The following is a 23,777-nucleotide window of genomic DNA, read 5'->3' as shown; positions in this document are numbered from 1 at the left end:
AGAAAATTTTTGTTGCAGAAAGTAGTGAGACAACCCAGACGGAAAATTCTGTTGGGACTAGTACTTATTTTAGCTTAAGAGGTGTCAGCTTACAGGGTATTTCCTTCCTCAGCACTCAAACAGTCACACTATGACTTAAGTGTGTGGCCTCTATTATTTCTGCATGTGCCTTACTAAGACTTGGTCAAGTCTTTGACAAGGACAGGCTTCACTTGTGCAAGTCTCTTTTGCAAAAGGCATGACTAATTTTATTACGCTGTATAATTTATGCTGAGGCAAGTACAACATACATTTTCTCCCCAAGCTTATGTTATCTACTTGCTTGATATTTATCAAACCACTGGTTGGGGTTGAGGGGGGAAAGAATTTGTTTTTCTACATAGGGAGCAATTCAGAACAGGATACTACAGAAATTTAATTATTATGTCCTTAAATATTTATTCCTCAGCAAAGCAATAAATAGTTTTACACACACATGTGACAGGAATCTAGCAAGATGCAGTGAAACGAATTATTACAATTTATTAGTAGTAGAAGGCTAGACAAATTTTAAAACTATTTCATTCAATAGTATGTCGTCTCAAACCTTCAAAGTCAAGTTACTCGCTGCAGATGCTTAACTCTGAGCTGTCATCTCCTAGGTCAAATGCTTAGCTTTAAGTTCTAGTAATACTGACAAAAAGCCAGTGGAAAAACTCATGCATTGTATCTGTGTTTAGGCCTAGTTCTTCAGAAAAAGAAGGTGAAGCAGAATAGAAACACAGACAGAAGCAGCCTTGTCTAACTTATCTGAGTTGGAAAATAATGTATTTAACCAAAATAATAACAGAGTTGATCAGGTTGATCCATGCTTTTCCACATTTTCTCTACTGAAAGACAGAAAAGTAGCATGATTATGTTCTAAACAGAAAAAAAAAAACCAAACAATGAAGTAGATCTGATCATCTCTCTGTAGACTTAAGTTTGCAACTGTTTGAGCCTGGTATAGAAGGTTACTACCGTTCAGCTGAGGGTTACCAACAAGGAGAATCAAGAAGCAGTAACTTACTTCCTTCATATTTCTAGGTCCTTACAATTCTAAATAAAATGGTTTGTGTAAGTAAACAAAAAAAGTTAGTAATTCTTCTAGAACAACTACTCATACAAGACATGCCAGGCATGGTTTAGTCCATGGATGGGGTGGGTGGCAGGGGAGGCATGGGAGGCAGTCACTATAAATTTAATCTCCAGGCTTGGGATAAACTAAGTAGCACTATACCAGACATTATTTATGAAATTATAAAGATTCAAGGGTTATCTCTGGTAAGTGATCAAAGAAAACACAGATGCTGTGATTTCTCTTAAGAAAAGAGGTGGAAAAGTATATTGAGGTACATTCTGTAACCAGTACAGGTGTTTCAACAATACCTACTTCCACTGAGCAGACTCTCAGCTTCAGCAATGAAACAACTGAACACACAATACCTTATTTATTTCCAAGGTTAGCAGAGACTCAGCATCAGTTTTGGCCAACTGCAGCTTGTTTTCTGGCACATAAAGCTCTTTCACCTCATAAGAGGCATCCACTGGTACAATGTCCTGTATAAAAGGAAGAAACAGAACTTAATGTTTGCTCAGAATGCTTCTTGGACACTGAACGTGTGGTCAAGAAGTAAAATTCTAATGTTGCACTACTCTGTAGCAAGTGTTTATTCGTTAAGTGATTTTTACTCATTTAAAAACCAGCACTGTTCCAAGATTATGATATATTGCTAACCAAGCTGCTGGCTTGAGTAACGAAAGTGAAACATTCTGACAAGAGATTTTTTTATTAAACCTTAAGTACCCCATATAACATTTACCTAGTAAATAGTTAACTATTGCATTCAGTGCAGTTTTTATGATTTATTAATGCCTACATTATCTACAGCAGAAAGGAAGACTCTATGCTTTTATACTTTCTAATGAAGTAAAAAAAGTTTTAGAGACTGAGCATTTATAAATTTAAGTTTTCACTATACATACATTCATACATACATTAGAAGTGGTAACATGGAGGTAAGAAGAAAAAAAAAAATCTTTCTCAACTGAAAGTGATTAATACAGAAGTAGAAATTAAATGTATTACCTATAGCTAATGACATAACACCGGTGTCCTGATCTATATACTAACACTTAGAACATTTAAGTGTGAGGCCATTTGTGCATATATATACATATATGCGCACTGGACTGAAATCTAGTTTTATAACCAGAATACCACAGAATATAAATTAAAAAAAAAAATTTTCCTCCATGCATTTTAAACAAGTCATTCTCACTCCACAATGCTCAAGACTCAAGGCCTTAAACTTCCCATAAGATATTAATATAAGCATAAAGACATAATTTTTTAAAAGGGGGGGGATAAGGTGATCATGATAAAACTTAAAGAGTCTCCTCTGACAAAGGATGGTGAAAAATGTCAAAAGCCAGTCAAATGTTCCAGTGATATTCAGTAGCAAAAAGTCAGTGAAAAGCAGCCGACAGCTCTTTTTAAAACAGGTTTTTCAGAGTTTTGGAAACTTTTGTAAAGTAATGTTTTACTTTTTGAGAAAATAAAGCTCATCCTCACAGCAAAATATATACAAACTCATAATAAGAATAAATAAATTATCTTTATTTTTCCAGTATATGCAGCCCAGAGTAAACAGGCATGCCTGTAGGAAACACAAAGTTTGCCCAAGCATTTATCAGACATTAGGCACTACCTCCATGGAAAATAAAACAAAGGGAGTGGGATGATGAAAGCAAGTGGGAGATAAAATGTCTGTTGGAGTAAAAAGACATGGGAAGTCTCACTGGCTGTTACATAATTCATATCTCCAAGGACAAATAAAAGGAAAGCAAATTAAACTAGCACTTCAAAATTGTGTTTTATAAGGAAAAGCTCAGTCCATTACATATCAGACATCATTTGGGACACTGATTTTATTAAACAGTAAGTTAGGCAAAACCTGCCTTCTATTTTCTCTGCCTGAGCAGCAGCATTACAGCCCAGGACAGCTGCAGCAGACTTCTGCCACAGCAATAAGCCCAGAATCAAATAAAGGTGTTGCCTGCTGTAAAGAACAGCAGACCTTACAAGCAAGTATAATGACTGACTACACATTATACTGCTTCACAGAAGATTGCCCTCTGGACTCTAGTTCATTACCACGCTAGAATCTCCAAATATTATCCTGGTTTTAGTGTCTCACTAATGGGCAAAGCAATGGAGAAAGCAAAGGTTTTGCAGTGCAGTTTCTGTCAATAATCCACCTTGTTACAAGGATGTAAAAAGCTTAAAGACAGTTCTAGCAACACTGAGTCAGAGATTTAGAGAATTTGTAGGGTTGGTAAACCTAGACTTCCTTGCAGACATCAAAATGGTATTTAAAACAACAGCACAGATTAAAAAAAAAAAAAACAAACCAAACCAAAACAAACAAAGAACTAGCAACAAGAGGAATCCATAAGTCTTTAAACTATGAATTTTAGGAAAATGCTAGGTTAGCAAGCCACCTAGTGACCACTTTAAGGTAGTAACTTTACTCAAAGGTTAATTCTACCAAAGGACAACTTACACAATATTCCTCAACATTTATTATTTCTCAATGCAGTCATATGAATAACAGCAGAATAATAAAAAAATAAACTAGATGCTTTATGGGAATGTGCCTCAGACTGCGGTGGTAGGTTCTTTGCTGATGGTATCTAACATCCTCAACAGTCTGTAAAAAAAGTGCCTTCAGGCAAGTTTCTGGTAAATAGGCCTTCACAAGTGTCATCCAATTTACATTAATGACTGACTAGTCTTATAAGTTCATATTAATTGAGGTGTGAGGTCACTGAATTATTTATATATGGAAAAAACAAACAGAAGTATTTGCTTGACTATAATAAGCACTGAAGTTTTGGTACCTACAGCCTGCAGGTGAGTTTATCAGTGCTTTAAGCACAGGGAAAACAGAAAAGTGCAGTGACAGTCAGGATCTTAACAGAGAGGGGTACAATTTTCTGAACTGAGGGCCTCTTCTCTGCCTGTCAGTTGTGTTCTATCACATTTTAAATTCACTTGAGCCATAGAAACACTCCTCTTGTGCCAACAAGAGGAATTTCTGACCCCAGCCATTCACTGCTATTTCTCTCAAATGTGTAAAGACACACTTTACACATTTGTTTTGGTCAAAATAAGTCATGTTTAGCTTATATAGTACATATCAACTTAAATAATTTTGACCAAAAACATCTAGGAAATACTCATACAAAGCTCTCTGTCATCAGATCTAACTGGATGATTGCTGCCTAACTGAAGGCTCTGCAATTAACATAGAATGGCTCTGAACCAAAACCTTGAATGTGTCTTTTCCCAGAATACAGAAGTTAAAAACAAGAGAAGAAAGCAGAAGAAACAAGTGACAGAGATGACACTATCACAGCATTTCATGATTATACAATTCAATTTAGCTGAAGCTTGTTCTTCAATAACAACTCCAAAATTATATGTTTCACCAATTTGAGCTACTGAAATCTATTTCTATTTCTATAACATTCAGTAGTTATATTTTCAGAAGAAATCAAGGCACATACACCTCAAAAATAGTAAATCCATACTATAGTAAATAGTACAATTTATAGTAAATTTACAATAGTAAAACATACATGAATGTTACAGATATTAAAAAAACTAAGCTCCCATGTTTGCAAGTTTCTCATTAAAAAATACTGAAAGATGTTCTGGAGCCTGCTGTAACTCATGCTGATGACCAGGGTGATCTCACAGAGTATTCTTTATTGTCAAATTTTTGATACGTGAATGAGGAACTAGACAAGACTGAGAACTTTTCTCCAAAGAGACTCATTATGTTGTTATAGTGTCAGCTGCAGTATATTTTGAGCTAACAAAACCAAAACAAACAAACAAACAAAAAAACCCCAGATGTACAGAACAGCAGAATCTATTTTTTCATATTTTCCAGGAACCAGTAGCCACAAGCTTCACATCCTAAAAAGAAGAAACTGACCTTATAAAGAACAAAGAACAACCCCTAACTTCCACTCTGCTCCAAATTCTCACTACTCCAAAATAAAGAATTTGAATACAATTGCAGGGAATTGTGCAAATATAGCTGGGAAATTAGTATTATAAGATACCATGAGGACCACACTCCCAAATATAAGTATAATGCTAAGATTAGATAAGAACTTGGCCGTAACTGTCGGGGCATGGGTGGGAGATGGAAAAAGGGACAGAAAGTATATACACACTTACAGTGGATTGATCTAAATAGTGGCAGCAGTGCATAATCAGATTCCAGTTTAGGGGGTGGTATTTGCAGAGCTGCCTTATGTTGATGTCCCCAAGAATGGGACTTTTATACAAAGGTAGTTAAAAGTTTAAAGTTAACCTACTGGAAATGCAACGCTTTCCTTGTACACGTTTGCACTCCATTTAACAATAAAGGTGGCATTCCTGAGATATGACTTCTTCAGAAAATATTTTCTGGGCTAAATATTAAACTTATTCCATAGTAAGGAAATACGAACTTTGTGCAACGATCTGGATCAGCTATATTTGTTGACAGGAAAAACGAGAATGAAAACAATGAAATATTTACAGTCAAACACCTGCATTAGGCTTGTCTGACTCCACTGGAAGACATCAGCAGACTGAAAGCCAAATTTATCAAGCTCAAAAGCCACGCAAGCCTTTCTGACTTATAAAAAAAAAATTTGCAAGCACCAATTTGTATAGTACTGAAAGCAGTTGAGAAAAAAAAAGGAACTTTTCATATGACTCAGACTCAGTAGCTTTAGGAGATACTCATCAGCACCTTGCCTTCTAGGTCCCTTAAAAGAACTTTGAAGCATCTATTGCATTTACTTGCAAAGAAACCAAGCTAGGTGACACTCAAAACCAAGTTACACCATGCAAAAACTTTCCAGATTCAACAGCTGCTTATTACTCCTATTTCTGTGTGGTTACCTCCCTTTTTCTTCCATAGAGGATTGAACATGTTTTTGGAAAAGACCTGATAAATTTCTTTCAGAGTTCTTTTCAAATATTACAAAAAATTCTAAGAACCAAATAATTCCACCACCTATAAAAGAACAATGTTTCAAATTCTTAATAAATATGTATGTATGTCTATCTCTATCTCAACATACATTTATACAGTTCCAGCTGCCTTCTCTTTACTGCCATTATTGCCTGAACTAGTATAAAAACAGTCCTTGAAATTCAGGGATTACGAATACTTTGAGCAGACTTCTTCCCAAAGTTTTTCACAGCTATTGAAACAAAACAAACATCTCAAATTATTTGTAATGCTGCTGGCCTATGGTCTTTTTCTTTACTAATCACAATGGATTATTAAAGAAGAACACAGCCACGGCTTGTTTCAACTAAATAAAACCTACAGAAATTATATTATCGAGGTATCACTGTATTAATATATCCTGAGAACAAGACATGCCTATTCAGCCATGCCTTGGTTTCATTGTCTCTCATTAAAGTAAGCAACCATTAAGATATGTTGGCATTCATGATGCTGTTGTCTACAAAGAAGGAAAAAAAAAAAAAAAAAGTGTTAAAATGTGCCTTAAGCAAAGGACAAAGCAAAGCTGACTGGGCCACTAGCCAGCATTCAGCACTGTGTACCAAGCATACTAACACAAGACTGGGGATCTCTATCCTGGCACATGTTACATTGGTTTCTACAGTGATGAAATGTACTGAATTGTTCTTTTGAGCAGGAGGTGCAGGGCCTCCCAGTGTCAGGAACTGCCAGCTCCCCTAGGTAGGACTCCTACACAGCTCACTCCTTTTTTCTTCCAAAAAATAATCAGATGAGCATTAGGGCAAAAATCTAGAATTCTGCTGTGGTTTTCTGCCCTGTCTTATCTCCTGAGCAACCTTAAGCAAGCAGTGAAAAGATAGAACAGAGTTTTCTTGAAAATCTAAATACAAGAGACTAAATCTCTCTATAGCTGTATTGGCACAAAGGGTTAAAATTACCTCCATGTTGGCTACATGATGAGGTCTTCTGCTTGTACCAACTTGAACACTCGGTGGAGCTTTACTCAAGCTACTGCCTACATCCTAAATTTCCAGAACATCCACCTCACAAAAAACACATGAATAATTGTCTGCTGGAGTATTTAAATTAAAATAATTATCTGAAGTGTCATCCTACTACCCACTGACTATAGATAAGAATGTAAGGAGACACATTTCTTCTATATGAAGATTACCAAATTCTGGGGTATGGTTTCAAGAGGATAAAGCCATCTCATGGCTGCCTTCACTTTTAGTGAGTTTTGGACCTTTTTTTTTATCTGTTTTGTTTTGTTTTCTGTTTGTTGGGCATTTTTTGTTTGCTTCTTTGTGGGGTTTTTTGTTTATTTAAGTTGGATAATGAGCTGAATCCACTTAGGAGACAACAGAAGGAGGCCTGGAGGCTTCAAAAGGGATGGTGTAGATTGCAGGTGTGAACAAGGAAAAAGACCTACCTTTTCAGAAGCTATGAAACATTAACTCAACTCAGCCATGCCAAGATCAGCTTCCTGAACTGGTCATTACACAATTGCAGGACCACTTTTACTAGTGCAAGAAAAACAGTGGAAACAAGGGAAACCAGACACAACCACAGCAGCCCTATCCAAGCCAGCTCAAATTACTGCATAAATGCATCCCTGTCTCTTCACATCTGCAGTGTATACTAATTTGTATGCTATAGAGACACAGTAAAAAAAATTTCAGACTTTTACAAATGCTAGCAACCAATTTTAAAGTCAGTATTCATCATTGGTTCTGTAACAACTGAGACAGCCTTCTCTCCCTACCAGTTATCATGGTAATATGGTTTACATGGTACTATAAATTGATTTTCCACTCATCCGAATCTTATCTCACTTAGAGGTCAATGTTGTTGCAATGTTTAGGTTTAATAAGGAAACACAAAATAGGACAAGTTTAAAAGCTAGAATTTAAAGATGTATAAGCCTTTAACTCTTAAAACCTGCCTCTGCTTCTTGCAGCACATACATTCAGATAGCAGGCACATATGCTTTGAAAAAAGTTACTATGATATATCTGCATTTCTGCTCACCCTCTCCTGAAGAAGTTCAACAACTTGTTGTATACAATCATTCACATCACAGGAATCAGTTTTCAGCACAAGCTCTGGGGCTTCCGGTTTTTCATACTCAGAGTCAATCCCAGTAAAACCTGTAGGGCAAAACTCTTAAATTACTTTTTCCAGAAGAGGACTCGATTTTAAAATTGTTCACAGATAGTTTTCTAGATATAAACCAAAGCAACAGGCAAGAGCACAGAGTTTTAGCTTCCTTAATACAGGATTTCTTAGGGAAATCAACAGCGGCTTTCTTTACCAGACCGTCTGCTAGTCCTATTACATGACTGCATCAGTCTTCAGCATTCTGCAGCACATACATAACACATTTTTGTTGAAGTTACTTGATTTATACTCCGAATAAAAAAAGGAGCGCTGGCAGAAGAACTGTGCATATCAACCCAGAGTTAGTCAACCATCACCTGTCCTTCATTATTTGCTGTGATTGTTGTTGGGTTTTTTTGAACACAAAGCCTGATGTTGAACAGCCAGTATATATGTAAATTTACACTCATGCCACCAAGCAGCACTCTGAAGAGTAAGGAATTCCAACACCTATTACATTAGTTTAACTAATATACCCATCTTAAGATAGCTGTTAATGTAAGGTAGATGTATGTGTTTATTATAGTTTTAATAGCTATTGCCACAGACAAAATAGGTACAAGCTACCAGTGACACTTGTTCTGTCCTACTTGGCTAGCAACCTGCTTTGACACAGAGGAGATTCTGACTAATCAGGCATAAACAGGAGGAAAAATCAAGTCCACAAGCAAAGCATGTAAGCACTACAAGTCAGATCTGCAGCAGAAATAGCAGCTGGGCCACAGCTGCTGAACATCTGCATCCTCTACAATTGCAAATGCAAACATCAAAACTCAAGTTTTTCAATTCAGACTTAAATACTCTCAAAATTAGTAGCTTAATTCCCCACCTAAGAAAAAGATCAACTGCTGCAGTACCCCATGTGATAAAGAAAGGCCAGTATCTGTTCCAAAAACCACGTACTTTATTAGTATCTGATTACTGGAGGAGTGGGAATAAGGGGCAAAGAAAGTGTCCCATTACCATTGCCAGAGAAAAGAAGATAACAGTTCCTGACATTCCTTGTGAGCAGGCAAGTTCATTTAATTTTCATCCTTCATATATCAGATAGGTCATAAGGTACAGCCACTGTAGCTTACTCAGGCACTGTATACCTCACTACCACTTCTAAAGCAACACAATTCCATTACAGGGCTTGTAAAATTAACAAAATATGAAGGACGTTCTACAGCACAAATGAGAATTCTGTGCAGAACTATATGTTTGTATCATGCCATCTCAAGCCATCTTGCTTTGATTCTAAGCAAACCTTAGTTCAGCCTTATGTATTCCTGGTCTTCACATCATGTATTTGGTAGTACTAGAAGTATCAAGCAACCATTCATGTGGAATGTCTTAGATTTCTTGACTTTTATATCACTTTTGATTAATAGTGGGTTTGTCACTGCAGCATCTGCAAACTCAGCCCCTAGAAGTGATTACTTTTAAAACTGCTTTGCTTCTTAATCAAAGTAAAAAGTGCTATCATCAACCTCCACAAATTATAATATGATACAGAGCAAAGAAGCACTTGAAACAATACTTGCAGTGAGTGACCACATATTTAGGCTTTTTTACTGCAGGCTGTACTTAAGTCCCTGTTTGAGGGTGGGGATTGGAAATCATTTTCATGAGCACTAGCACAGAACCCTAGTTTCAAAATAAAGGTTAGTCTCTTCACAAGTGTTCTTAGTGGTCTTTACAAAAAGATGGTGATCATGCTTTACTTTTTGGAAAAAGTTAGTAACTCTTATTAATGCAATTCTTTATAAAAGTTAGAGAGAATCAGGCTCTTTTTTAACTATTCCACGGACACACAAAGGAGATGAACTAATCCTCAATCATAAGAGATTGCAATAGAAACAATGGAATTTGCTCAAGGTTTTTTGATGTGAGGACAGCCAGTTTCATCCTTTTCCTGTCCTATACATTTAACTGGTCAGTTGCATGAGCTGAAAGTCGATCCCAATTTTCTGCTCAGTCCTATCCCCAACCCATGCTGCTTTGAAGGGTGGTAGACTCACAGACTTGAGTCTTACATGCAGTCAAATTACACCAACATTTCACTTATGTAGAAAGGATGTGACTACATCTAGGTTCACCTTTAATTTCTCCAGCCCTGGCTTTCTTATATAGTCCTTTAACATCTCTCTGCTCACAGACATGCAATGGAGCATCCACAAATACTTCAAAAAAAGGCAAACTTGCCCCTTCATGAATTCGTCTGGCATTATTACGATCCTGAAAGAAAACAGAAAAAAAACTAAAAGATTGCACCCACATATTGTTATTGACTTTCTGCTTTCAAAGTTAATTTTAAAGAAATTGATAGTAAAATGAAAAAAAAGTTTTCAAAGTTTGAAAAAAGAAATTTGATCAACTGATGCCCTACAAGCTACATCAGTTTGGCTACAGTTCATCACATGGTAAAATCTGACATGAATATCTGTGATATTTTACATTAATGCGATTTATAAAAAAAAGACAAACACAAACTCAGACATAGGAACAGGTATAGAAAATTCTGCACTCTATCTTAGGAGTTACATCCCCAACAGTTACATCTACCTAGATTACCTGCTGTTCCTGATATGACCACCTTTCTCTCCAGTGCACCAGATTTCTCTACATAATTAATCTGATGAGACTTGTATACTCCAAATATTGTTTTATTTGTATGGCTTGCCAAGCATTGAAACAATTGTTGAATTTCATTTAGAGAACAAAAAACTTTCAAAAGGTCCACTAAAACCACCTCTTACTAAATATGGTTATTTTTCCTCATATGTAAAGACTTCTGTTTTACTGCAGAATCTTGAGTTCCCCAAGTTATTATCAGAAGAACTGTTTGTACCAGTGTAACTGAAGAAATAACACCTTCTCATGCTGTGAAACATCTGAGCTACAGCCCCTGGGTCATTCTTCAAGACACTTGGCGTTCACACATCCTTTTTGTCTCTCCCATCCATGTTCTCATATACAGGTAAAAAAAAAGTTCTTCACAAAACAATGGGAACATGGATTTAGGTTAATTTTCAGTGTTATCTAATGTGATGTTGTATACACTGCATGAAATAAAGTAAGAAGAACTGCAGGCAATTAAACATTTTTCTCTTAAGCCACTTGGTAAAAATAGAGCTCACGTCATTCATTCACTGAAGGAAAAGTTGCTTTTAAAAACGATTTAACTAAGTTTTCAGGTTAAGTGTATACCTAGTCTGCCTATTTATAAAGTACTGGAATCTAGATGGATCAAACATGATATTCTAATTTTGGGGTTTTTCTCAATATTGATAATTCTGCCTAATAGACTGAAGGACAGTTCCAGTTGTAGGACTAAAGTAAACTTTTTTATATTTAAGATTAATGTTTCTGAAATGTGAGTAATCATCTCTAGAAAGCACAAATGTCAAAAAAAGCAAGCAAGCATTTGATTCTGGCTAAGTTCAGCATGGGATTCCTGTAGCTAAAATTATGAGTAACATTTTGCATTTTGTATTTTCCCTACACTTTATCTAGAGAGTTTTCACATTTACCTGAGTATAAGGAGAGATGAAACTAGTAATGCACACCAAACCAGCATCTGCAAACAGTTTAGCAACCTCAGCAATACGACGGACATTTTCTTCTCTATCTTCTGGTGTGAAACCCAGATTCTTATTAAGGCCTTGGCGAATATTGTCACCATCCAATGTGTAGCATGGAATGCCATGGCATACTAAATACTCCTCCAGTGCCATGCTCACTGTGGTCTTCCCAGCACCAGATAGACCTAGAATATTCAATAAGAAGAAAAATATATAAGCATAGAAACAAGTTAGAGGAAATTGTAGTACATGTACCACTACTGGTATGAAAAACTCAAAGCAACAGGCATCAGCAGCAATGCCTTTCAGAGACGCTTACCTGCAATATAAGCCAAGTGTCTTTAACAAAGACAATAGCTATAGGGAGAGTAAGGCACAGAGTGCAATTAGAAGCAGATAAGAGTTTGGCCTTGAGAGCTGCTGCCACTTATAAAGGCGGTACATATTCCCCAGTGCTGCTGCTAGCAGTTGTTACTACCAGAGCAAACTAAATTCAGAAACCCACCACAAAGTTAAGATGTTACATTTACATTAGAAGAGGAAGATCTCACACTGAAGTGAATTTCAGTCAACAAAAGAAACAGGATCAGACCAAACCACTATCTGTTTTTACTCCTTGAATTAGACACCACAGACACCACAAAACTTACTCACTCAAGACTCACACACAGCAGTCATACTCCACTAACCAGAGTGTGTTAGCAACAGAGACAATTTTAATACTAAACATTGGTCCACTTCGGAATCTTCAGCAACAATCCTTTAAACAATTGAGAAGCCTTATTGGTAACTAAAAAAAAGTCTACTGTTTGCTTTAAATTGGAAGTGTATTTAAATAATTTTCCAGTCTAGATTTCAGGAGTTTATCTAGACCACATGCTTCAGCTTACACAGAGCCATCAGTTCCTAAATGGGACATAAACTCAAATCTTCATAAGATGACATTAATCCTTTGAGTAAGGGAAAAAAAAGGTAATGGTAGTCTAAAAAAACATAGCACTAGTGGGTGAAGAAAAATATTTTTATCTTTATCGGTGGTGGTTAAGATTTATTCTAGCTTTCAGAGAAAGAAGCAAAAAAAAAAAAAAAAAAAAATCACACAAAACAGCAGTTTGGTATTACTTCCAAGACCTTTACAACAAAGGATGACAATCATGCTAATAAGCATGTTCTAAGAAAACACAAAGTGCAAAGGAAACCTGCAATAGTTTAAATGGGTAATTTAAAGAAGAGGAGTCATCACATTTGTTCCTCCTTCACTCAATTTAATATCCAGAAGATGCAGAGCAGTCTACTGAAAGAATAAGAACTTAAGCTGACACCTCTCTCCCAAAAAAGCCCCCATATCCGTCTCTCAGATTTCAGTACGGTTTGGCTTATACTCAAAGCTCTCAAAAAATTGCAGAGTTGTGAATCATGACGTATCATCATCACCTATAAAAATTATCTATGCTTTCTTGGACAAGTCAAGTTTCTTGTGCCAGTGCTTACCTGTCTACTTTGAAAAGAGCAAGAGCTATACATGATGAAGCTGAATGTTATGACTTAAGGCCAGAACCAGCTTCCAAAAGGGGAGGTACTGCTCTCTTGCCCTCCCTCTCTCCACTCACACCATCCTACCGCTATTATTCCACCACCTCTGGTGCCCATTAGCCCACTCAGTTTGCTAATCTTTTTTCTTTTTTTCACCTTTGTGTGCGTGTGTGTAGGCTGTGTTAAGTTCACTGATGATTTAGCAAGTTGAATCAACTCAAGTTTGGGCTGGGCAAGCACTACAGCTTGTGCAAGGCAAAAGAAGGAAAGCAAGGCTGGAAACAGAACAGTCTTCTTTTGGCAACAATTAAGTACACCTCCATTCTAGAAAATGAGCATGACAGTCCAAATTAAGATTTCAGCAGCTTCATCATTTACTTCTCATTGACCCAGTCTTTGACTGGCAATTTTTTTCCCCGCATCTAGCTTACTATTCACTCAAATGCTCTAGCTTTTCATACATCATTTGGTCTCCAATATGTAATGAAATGCAAATGCTAAGGTTATATAATAACGAATTTTAAAAACAGCTTTTGAGCTGACAAGTCTTTAAAATAACTTACACTCTTAAAATTGCATATTATTTTACACATTAAAGTAATGCATTTCCAGATTTTTTTATACACTCCTCAGGTTTTTTTCTGCTATGACCCTCTGACTTGACAGCACAAGATATGCATTAGAATTTAGCTCTCAAATCTCAGCTTAAAAATGAAAAGTGGTCTCTGACATAACTTTCTGTACACTCCCACCCCATGAGTGCTGATGAGGTAAGAGAATCTTGAAGGGAGTATACCACCATTTCAGCTTCTATTCTAAAACCTAGCAGGGTTGGAAGACTCATGTTTGCACAGTTCTAGAATGGGTAGTATTGCTTACTTCAATACCTGCAGTCCATTTCACTACCTAACATTAGTCCTCAAACACCTTCAATAATCTAGCTTCCCCAAAACACCCTTCTCAATACCTTACAACCTTCCTACTTTTCTGTATTCTACCACCACCCTTCTTCCTCCTGAAAAAAAAGGAAAATGAACATTAAGATTACATTTCTTTAAAAGGAATGACGACTGGAAAATGTTGCCTGTAGATAACTAAGAAAACATTTTTATCATTACCTTTTTCAAAAGGGATATTAATGAATTACCAGAAGAAACAGAAAGGCAGCCTATCAGATCATTTGAGCATTGTGAGACAATGCTCAAGGAGCTACGTGACAGAAATAGGGAGAGAAATTCTTTTACCAAAGAAATACACGACAGCAAGCTACCATATCAAATCTGTTTGGAATGGCTCTCAGCAATTTGTTATCAACTACTGCTTTACCTTCCACACATGTTCATTAACATTAGTGGAAACAAATTTTACTTAGTGTAGTAAGTTTCTCTAATACTCTGTGAAGATCTTTTGTATCTCAATACAACAGTGCCCAAAATGGTTTACAAACTAATTCAATAACACATTTTGTTTTATTTATTTTTTATTTTCTGTTTTAACTGCAAAAATCTACAAAGGAAATATGTTAAAGCTTCCAGGAACTTTGAAAGACAAAACAAAAAAATGCCTCACAGTTATGAAATAAAGCTGTCTTCCAGAATTTACTTATCCCTCTTCTTACCATTAAAATAATTCAGTGAAAAAAACATTGTGCTGATTTCAAAAATAACTCCCAGTATGCATTGCCTCAATATGCAATTGCTGTCCAAAGGCATAGTTTTATGTTGAAGCATCATTTCAACCCAAGGACACAAGAATATTTCAAAGCAAAGAGACCTTTACAAGAAAAGATTCAGAAACACAGACTCAAAAAAAAAAAAGTTAGGTTTCATTTGTTAATAAGTAAAACAGACAGTAAGAAAAGCCAGAATTGGTTAAAACACAAAAAGAAACCCCATACACTCCAAAACTCAATGGGAATAAGCAGCAGGCAGTATGAAATAAACAATGCCCATAGAGCACTGAACAAAATACATTCTCAAGTTACTATCTGTCTCAGAGCAATTTCTTGCTAGTCTATGTAAAAACAGTAATAAAATTGCATCAAGGTCTTCGATTCCACAAACATTTAACTTTGCATGAAAAAAAGAAGCTACAGCTAAGTAATTTTTCAGAAGAGTAACTAAAACAAAAAGATCCTCAGAAATCCATGACTGCACCTGTTAGCCACACTGTGCATCCACGAAAACCACTTCTTGTTCCCACCACTTGGCCTCGCTTATTCCTGCTGACATGATGAGCTTGGTAGGTAACATTGGTTGCCCTCTGCATTCCCTGTAAAAGAAGCAGCTGATTAGGTCTTTAACTTCTGAATGGGTCAGCTGGCAAGGCATACTAAAACTTATTCACAAGCACAAAGAAAGACTTGGAGACAGACCAATGGAAGCAAAAACAATACCCAATCCAACACTGCAGCATAGATCAAATAAAATTAGAAAAGCCACCCATAGCAAACCACATCCCTCGTGTTCCTTCTGTGAACCTTGGGATTGCCAGATCAGTCAGCTGACCACATACAACTTGTTTAAGAAAAATCAACTATAGAGATGAACTGCTAGACTTGACTTCTAGTCACTTACATCTAAGAAGAACAAATGGATTCTCTCTGAGCTAAAGGTTTCTGTCATAAAACAGCCAAATATTGGCTCATTCTTAACTCTTAAACACCCTTTTCATTGCCAACTATGCATGTCTGGCCCAGTTTTCAGTTCAGCAGACACACCTCCAATCCACTCTGCCTTTACCTATGACATCTTCAGCCTCCAACATTGGGACAGTTATCATATATTCTGAGTGTTTTAAGGAAGTACTATTTCTAAGCAACTAATTAAAGATTTTACTTAAAAAGATGGGGGGGTTGTAATATAATTTTCATTAAAACAAAGCTGGTTACAGACTTTCTTCAAAGTATTTTTTCATCATAATAAGCTGTAGTATGAATAACTTAAGCAAGATGACACTGCTGTCAAACACATTTCACAATCTGAGGTGAGGGAACCCACAGGAAGATCAGCCTCAGCATTCCCTTAGGCTTTAATGGCATCTAGTTATATGAACTTTGTTCATAAAACATCAAGACCTTAGATAACCAGAGCGAGCATGAACAATCAAACAGAAGAGAAGGCTTAATAAAAAAGGGGGATGGGAAGGATTAGCAGTATATGTAATGCTTTGACTTCTCCTGCTTACAAACATATTGCAAGACATTTGCACTGTCTTTTGCTTCATTATTGTATCAGTGCTAAGTGAAAAGGAAAGCACTTGTGACATTTAAAAAAAGCACATTATGACATTTAATAAAAAAGAAGGGAGGATATTCATCTACAGAGTAGTAGCAGAGAGCTGTTCATAGTTTTAGAGAGAGACACCACAAAGTAGGGTTAACAGAAAAATAGTATCTACTTGTGGCTTCAAGAACTGCTGCTACATCATTCTTCTGTAGGAAAACACTTCAAAAGTTTATCTATAACTTAATTGGAACTTAGGAATTTGTGTGATTGTACGTCCCCACTTCTATACACAGTTGGGCTCACAGTTAATACAAACAGAAACTCAAGGTAGGAACAGATGTTCAAATTTTTAAATACAACAACTTTGTAATTCAGTAGCAACAGTCCAGCACCTAAAATTAGATGAAGGCTGAATACCAACCCATAAGAAACCATCACCTGCAAACAGGTTATAACCATACAAAATGAAGTTACACTTGCTGATCATGTTCTCTTCAAATAATTTATCTCCTAAAAGAAAGCTGTACTGCACACGAAGTCAGTGCAACACAGCTAACTAAAACCAGAAGCCAAAGAGTAAAAAAAAATCTCGAAGTCTTCTTTTAGCAGAAACAAGTATGCACTACATAAAATTTGAGATCTCCATGAGCTAATGCATAAATTGTGGAATTAAAAACAACAAAAATAATTTAAGTGCTTAGCTTCAATTAAAAGAAAGATACACAGTGCATAATGAACACACACAGCAATTCAAACTAATACATTAAGAGCAACATTCTTTCTCATTAATTCCAGTTGTATTGCATTGTACCAGGCACTGAATAAACAGAAGACAGCCTCAAAGCACAGCTCCCATGCCACTGTCTCAGTAAGCTCTTTTACATTAAAACATAAAAATACATATGCTTTCCTTCTGACTTCTGGCAGTGAGTCTATTATCAGACTCTCATACTCTGGAGGTCAAATGCCTCATCCAAGGAGACTTCCTCTAGTTCATATTCTCTAAGTTATATCAGTTTTCTTTGTTTTCCAGAACTAGCAAAGCAGCAAGGAAACTGATGAGGGTATTGCACTAGGCCTACAACACACAAAACCCTGAGGAAGCAGGCAAGAGGAATTCTTAAAATAATGAAAAAGACACAACCTTAAAACAGAAAAAACAAAAAAGTATCAAGTACCAAATAAGCAGGGATGACAAATCACAGCAACAAGAAGGCCAACAGATTGCTGACGTAGAAGGCATGCTAGTGCAACAGAGCCGCCAACAAGCTCAGCGGTGGGACCATAACCCATCTGTACTTCAGAAGCAGGCATCTAAGACTAAAGGTTAAAGTGCCAAAACAGTCTGCATGCATTCTAAAACACGCTCATCCCCGGCAGCCCCACCTTTTGTTTATATGCTCATGCACAAACAAGACAGCTCATTACTACTCTGGGCAAAGTAGCAGCAAAATCCTCCTTATCTTCCAACAGAAAACAGGTTTTTACAGAGGTGCTCCGAAAAGAGTTAATAATTTAGCAAGTCATTCTCCCTTGCTGAAAAAAAAAAACCCCTAGTAATGTTTCCTATTCATATCCACTTCGCTACTATATGATTCACTACCACCACTAAGCAACAAAAGCTGAACATTGGATCTGCAACATTATGTTTTTAATTAGTATCCCTGATATATACACTTACTACAAATATTAACATGGCCAGAAAAATACTCAGGAGCAAAAATCAGTGGCTCACATTGGGTGTGCTCTTAAATTATTATGTACAGGAATTTGAATACTGGCTAAAAATTTGATTAGTATCAACTGCTGAAATTAAATGAACATCCAAAACGATCGCAGAAGTAAAGAACTGTCATTTCCTTTTACACTACATCAAAGCATCACTCACCTTGAAGATACATATTATCAATGTTAAAAGAAATGAAACGTAAGAAAATGGGTAACAGAAAAACCCAACGTGATGAACAAGGACTCTTTAAAAAAGCTACTTTAAACTTCTTAGCCTAATTACATTCACTATAATAGCTGCTACTGAAAGGACACACTAGACTTTTGTAAAGGGGCTAATGAAAAAAAGGGTATTAATTTCAAAGGTCTATTTATCTGCTTTTTTACAGCCACGAGAAATTTCCTCTCTGACTTGCCCACAAAAATATTTCTTCCACCCTGTGTTACACCTTAAGTGTTTCTGCACCACTTATACAAACGCTGCATTTTAATATTTTCCCTCCTACTCACCCTGTTAACTAGAAATAATGCTTCAGTCCACCGTGTTTCATTGTAACAGTAATGTCAGCTGAGGCTGACATGTCCTTCCCTTCTCCCCCACTATGCTAGTTTGTTTCTCACATGAAAACTAAGTGCCATAATAGGCAAATATCTTTGCACTGAAGATTAAAAAATTGGAGTATTAAAGCAATAAGCCTTTCACAGATGTGCACTGAAGAGTTGTAATGATAAGAGAGCAAGGAAGGATGACTCCGCAGCTTTTTTTAGCATAAAGGTAACGTTGTAGCTTTGCAGGTAGGAAGGACCACGGAAATGGATACAGACATCTAGTAAGAACTATGGGAACAGAAAAAAGAAAGATGAGTACCAAAAGGAAATACTAACTGTCAATTTCTCTATGTAAATATTTGCCAAGATAGACTTGATCAATTTTTTTTTTCTTATTTTATTCTTGATGTTTTGTCCAGTTGCAACTGTAATTTTTTTTTTTTTTTTTTTGCCAAAGGCAAATCTAACTATGGGTGCCAAACATGTTTGATATAAGAACTCAGATCAGACATCCAGATGAAGAAGAGCAAACCCAAGTTGCAACGCCAAGATCAAAAGACAGCAGAAAGAAAAGATTATTGCTTAATTGTTTCATAGTTAACAGACAGATCACTACACTGGCATAAACTGAAGCCATTCTTCATTACTTCAGAGCAGCAATGAAATATTGTGCTTCTATAGGCACTTTACATTAAATTTTAACTTTTGGCAAAGCCAGACCTCTAGGGCAGGACGTAAAGCTTTCAAAGGCAAGCAGAGATTCTCCAAGCTACAGCACCAACTTGAGACAGCTTTGAGGTTGGAAGCATCAGGAAAGAACTATCTAAAGAACAGGCATGGTTTCTGTACAAGCCGTATATACTCAAGAAGCTGTGACTAATTCCATATTCTTCTGCTCTAAGATGAAAATGTTGATTCCCCAATCTAACAGTTCCCACAAGTTAACAACAGTAACACATCTAGCATCACCTCTGAGATGTAGTCTTCTCTTTAATGCCTTTCCCATTTCCCAATAATCCCAGATAATTTCTAGGCCATTTGCTAACTGGCTCACCATCTGCTTCATATAAGCCAAGGATACCCCAATAGCAACACATTTTTATGACATTTATTATTCAGCACTGATAACCAAATAATAGGTTTCTTTTTCCCTCCAAAGTGCTCTCCTCCTCAATAGCCAAAAAGCAACTCAAGCAGACTGAACATTGCTCGTTTTCTTTATCTACATACAAACACAAGCAAGGAGAACAGACATAGCGCCAGCATAAAAATTCCACTACCAAGGATCCTAAAAAAACAGCACTTCACCTGAGAGTCTGTTCGCATATTTAGATGAGGTTTCAGGAAACTGTTCACCAAAAGATCTGCCAGGAGTGTCTTCCAATAGCTACTCTCTCAAACTCTGGTTTGAAGATTTGTGCTTTGATTTGAACAACTATGCTTGGGAAAGAAGGGCAAGCCCAGAAATGATATCTGAACAATAAGATGTTTTACAGTTATTAAAAAAATATCAATTCACCAATCCATATTCTGCCATAGCCTACAGCATTACATTTTCTCCCACTTACAACAAAAATTCTTGCTTTTATCCTCACAACTGCCCTCCAGAAGACAGTTTGCCACAGTGATACTGACACAATAAGGCATCTGAACATCTTTGCATGTAGCACCACCCAATCTACCAAATGCATGCTCTCCTACCACTTATACAGACTAGCCAGATGTTCTAATGCAGTTTCAAAAATCACAGCAGCAGAAAGCAGCCAGAATCTTCTACAGTTCTGCAGATACAAGCAACTCCGTGATAACCATACTATACGGCGTGTATCATCACTTGCCACCTGCTGCAGTAACAAAATGACTGAAAGCAGAGGCAGCTTATTCACCAGTGCTGGAGTGGAGTCATTGGCCAGCATCAGAGGGAACAGACAAAAACTAAGCCAGAAATGCCTCTGCTGAATATGCTCTCAGAAACAAGAACTGGAGCAAGTTCCCATTAGCAGTTACCTGCAAAATGATGCAACACCTCAGTCGTGTTAGGAATTTCAGCTACATTAAAGAAAGCATTCCACAAGTCTTCCTATCACACTAGTGTAATGGCAGTATTTGCGGCTTTGTTGTGTGCTGCTCTAACTTGGAGTTTGCTGTGCCCAGAGGTGGGTTTGGCAAGGGCATTTCCACAGACAGAGGTATATTTTGAATAGTGCTGGATGCCCACAGAAAATTTGGAAGTCAAGGCTCTGCCGACTCTCCGAGGGACTGCCGATTCCATCGAGGTTTAATAGGTTGCTTTGATTTTGCTCTCAGCCGAACAGACACAGAGTCAGAAGTGCCAGAATATTTGGCTGTGGAGCATGTGAATCGGCAGCATTCTTTTTCTTGGTGAAGTTTATTGGGTTATAAAGAGGATTTCAGCTGAGATCTTCTGAAGAAAAAGGGAGAAGCGGAAGACTTCCTCTGCTTGCCACGTAACATAGAGGGGGTTGCTAACCTCAAGTGAACTCAGCACACAGTTAATGTCAGTTAACTTTTTTTTTAACACAGAATTTCCCTGGTTTGGACAAATACATCTTGGCTTTGCTTCTGACAAATTAAATGATACAGAGTAACTTCTGAATACACTTTGTTACCCTCCCCCAAACACAATCTACTTCCCTATCTTCCTAACATCAGATTTTGCCTTTTCCTCATAAAATTGAAAGAATGGGACTAATCAATTCCTCTCTTACGTTAACAAGTTTGAACTTGTACACAGTGGAAGATGCTTGGACAGGCACAACATCTACAGAATGCTTTTTAGCACAATACCAACTTCCCCAGTTTTCAGGCAACCATGAGACTCTCCTCTTCTTCTTTAATAGATCTGTCATTTTAAGACAAAAGTTGTGGCCTGTACTACTCACAGCAAGACTTCAAAGACCGTTTTACACTGTTACTTTCATATCAAATGTTTTCTGGATCTTATCTCTCATCTGCTTCAGCTCAGCATTGTTTGAAAGAAATCATACTTTGTTTTTTTCACTTGTCTTGCATCATCAAAAGTATCAAATGTTCTCAGCAAAAGCCTGCAATGTATCTTCTAAATAGCTGCATTTTTTGGTCTTCACTGTAAAGTGATCTTCCCCCATCTTTATAAGCAAGAATGAAGGCTTTGGTTAGATTTTTTTAAGCCCTGTCTCGACAGTTTTCCACATAACACCCGCCATACAAAGAACCTCAGTCTTTGGCCAACCCAGGTTTATGAATGGCCACATTGTACATCGCATTCTTAAGTCTTCCTTCTTCCAAAACGCTGGAAACTCAGGACTCACGGCGGAAGAGGCAGAGATAAAACCCCCAGACCCCCGTTCCTTTCCGCAGGGGCTTCCTGCCCTTCCTCACAAGCAGCCCCCGCCTGCCTGAGGGCAGCGACGGAAAACCAGCGTTCCGGGTTCGGGTCGCAGCCGCCCCCCGCCCCGGGGCCAGGCTCCATGGCGATGCTCCCCTCAGGGAGCTCGGGCGGCCGTTCCGTTAACGGTCTCGGCTCGCGGCGCCCCGCGCGCAGCAACCGCCGCCCCGCATCCCTCCCGGCCCCGGCGCGGGCGGCAGGGAGCGGTGGAGAGAGCCCCCGCCCGCCCCGGCTCCCCCTGCCGCCCACTGCCACATCACCACGGAGCTCGGCCGTTTCTTCCTTCCTTCCTTCCCTCGCCTCTTGCCCCTGCCCGCTCCACCCCGCTCCGCTCCTGCCGCCCCGCTCCCCCGCACGCCCACCTGCCCACAGGCGCACCGCTCACCCAGCTCGGCACCCTGTTACTCAGCTTGACTTTCTTGCACTGGCTCTCGGGCAGCTCCATGGCCGGGGAGGGCAGCGAGAGGAGGACGGGAGGAGGGAGAAGGCGCTATTCCCCACTGATGCTTGACGCGGATGAAGTCGCCGCCGGGGAGCTGCGCCGTGTGCGCGTCCCCGCCCGCGACTCGGCCAAAGGTGGTGCAGGGAGGAGCCGCAGGCCGGCGGGAGGGAGGGCGCTGGGGAGAGAGGGAGGAGGGAAGTAGGGAGCGAGCGGGCGGGGGGGGACAGGAGCCCAGCCATGCGCGTGCGCCGCGGCCGCGGGAGGAACTCACTTCCGCCGCGGCGGGCACGCCCTCGCTGCCGCCCCTGGCGGGCGGCGGGGCCTCTGCCGCGTGGGGGGCCTGGCCCGGCGCTTTGCCCGCCCGGGCGGGCGGCTCGTTCTGTTCCTGCGCGCTTTGCGCGGTAACGTTACGCTTGGGCGGCGTTACGGAGGTATTAACGCTTGCGTGGGGATTGCACAGTCAGCCGTACTTGTTTGGAAACGAAGGCGACGGCAGCAGTTAGAGGCCGTTTGCCTGCTCCTACTGCCGGAATGCCCCGCGGGCAGCAGTGACCCGGAAGCTCCCCAGCTTCTCCAGTGCCCGCACATCTCATTTTTCTGTGACGGGGGCAAGCCACAACCTTAGCCAAAGCAGAGCGCTCTTTCCCCTGCCTTTGCAGAGCGATCGGGCCGTGCTGCAAAGTTGTAGCCTGTGACAGGCCGAGAAGCAGCAGAGCGGGCACCGGTGGCGATGCAGTCATGAGTGACTGGGAAGGCACAGATCGCTTCGATGAAATCTCCCGCCTTAAAAAGATTTCCCCAACAAATAAAGCTAATCCCGTTGCTGTGTTCTAGGGAATGACTTTTACTGTGAATAGAGAACTAGAGGTTCTTGGATCCGTACTTACAGAATGGAATCTCTTTAGCACTCAGGTGCTAATCTTAAAGTAGAGATGATGCTATAATAACAAGGAGTTATATCTGATGTGCAAATGTTAGTCCATTTCTGTGAGTTCAAGAAAGGAATTGCTTTAGCACTTAAGTTCTAATCTTAAGATAGAAATGGTGCTGCACTAACATGACTTGCATTTACGATAAAAATATTAGCCCATTTACAATCTGTCT

General features: G+C 38.7%; 1 protein-coding gene across 1 annotated transcript in view; it reads right to left on the bottom strand.

Moving 5' to 3' along the window:
- PAPSS1 (3'-phosphoadenosine 5'-phosphosulfate synthase 1) overlaps positions 1-22,676 on the bottom strand; it is a gene marked incomplete at both ends in the record, with an annotated part of 41,661 nt that extends 18,985 nt beyond the window's left edge. The window contains 6 exons of the mRNA XM_081999755.1: positions 1,465-1,578; positions 8,112-8,230; positions 10,322-10,460; positions 11,756-11,991; positions 15,496-15,610; positions 22,617-22,676. Of these exons, the coding sequence (XP_081855881.1) occupies positions 1,465-1,578; positions 8,112-8,230; positions 10,322-10,460; positions 11,756-11,991; positions 15,496-15,610; positions 22,617-22,676 (783 nt within the window). The remainder of the gene's footprint in view (positions 1-1,464; positions 1,579-8,111; positions 8,231-10,321; positions 10,461-11,755; positions 11,992-15,495; positions 15,611-22,616) is intronic.
- Positions 22,677-23,777: the final 1,101 nt, after the last annotated feature.

This window comes from Phaethon aethereus (genome assembly GCF_964289735.1).
Source record: "Phaethon aethereus genome assembly, chromosome: 4".
Lineage (NCBI taxonomy): Eukaryota > Metazoa > Chordata > Aves > Phaethontiformes > Phaethontidae > Phaethon > Phaethon aethereus.
The sequence above is the reverse complement of the archived record's forward strand: the minus strand, read 5'-3'. Positions and strand labels throughout refer to the sequence as shown.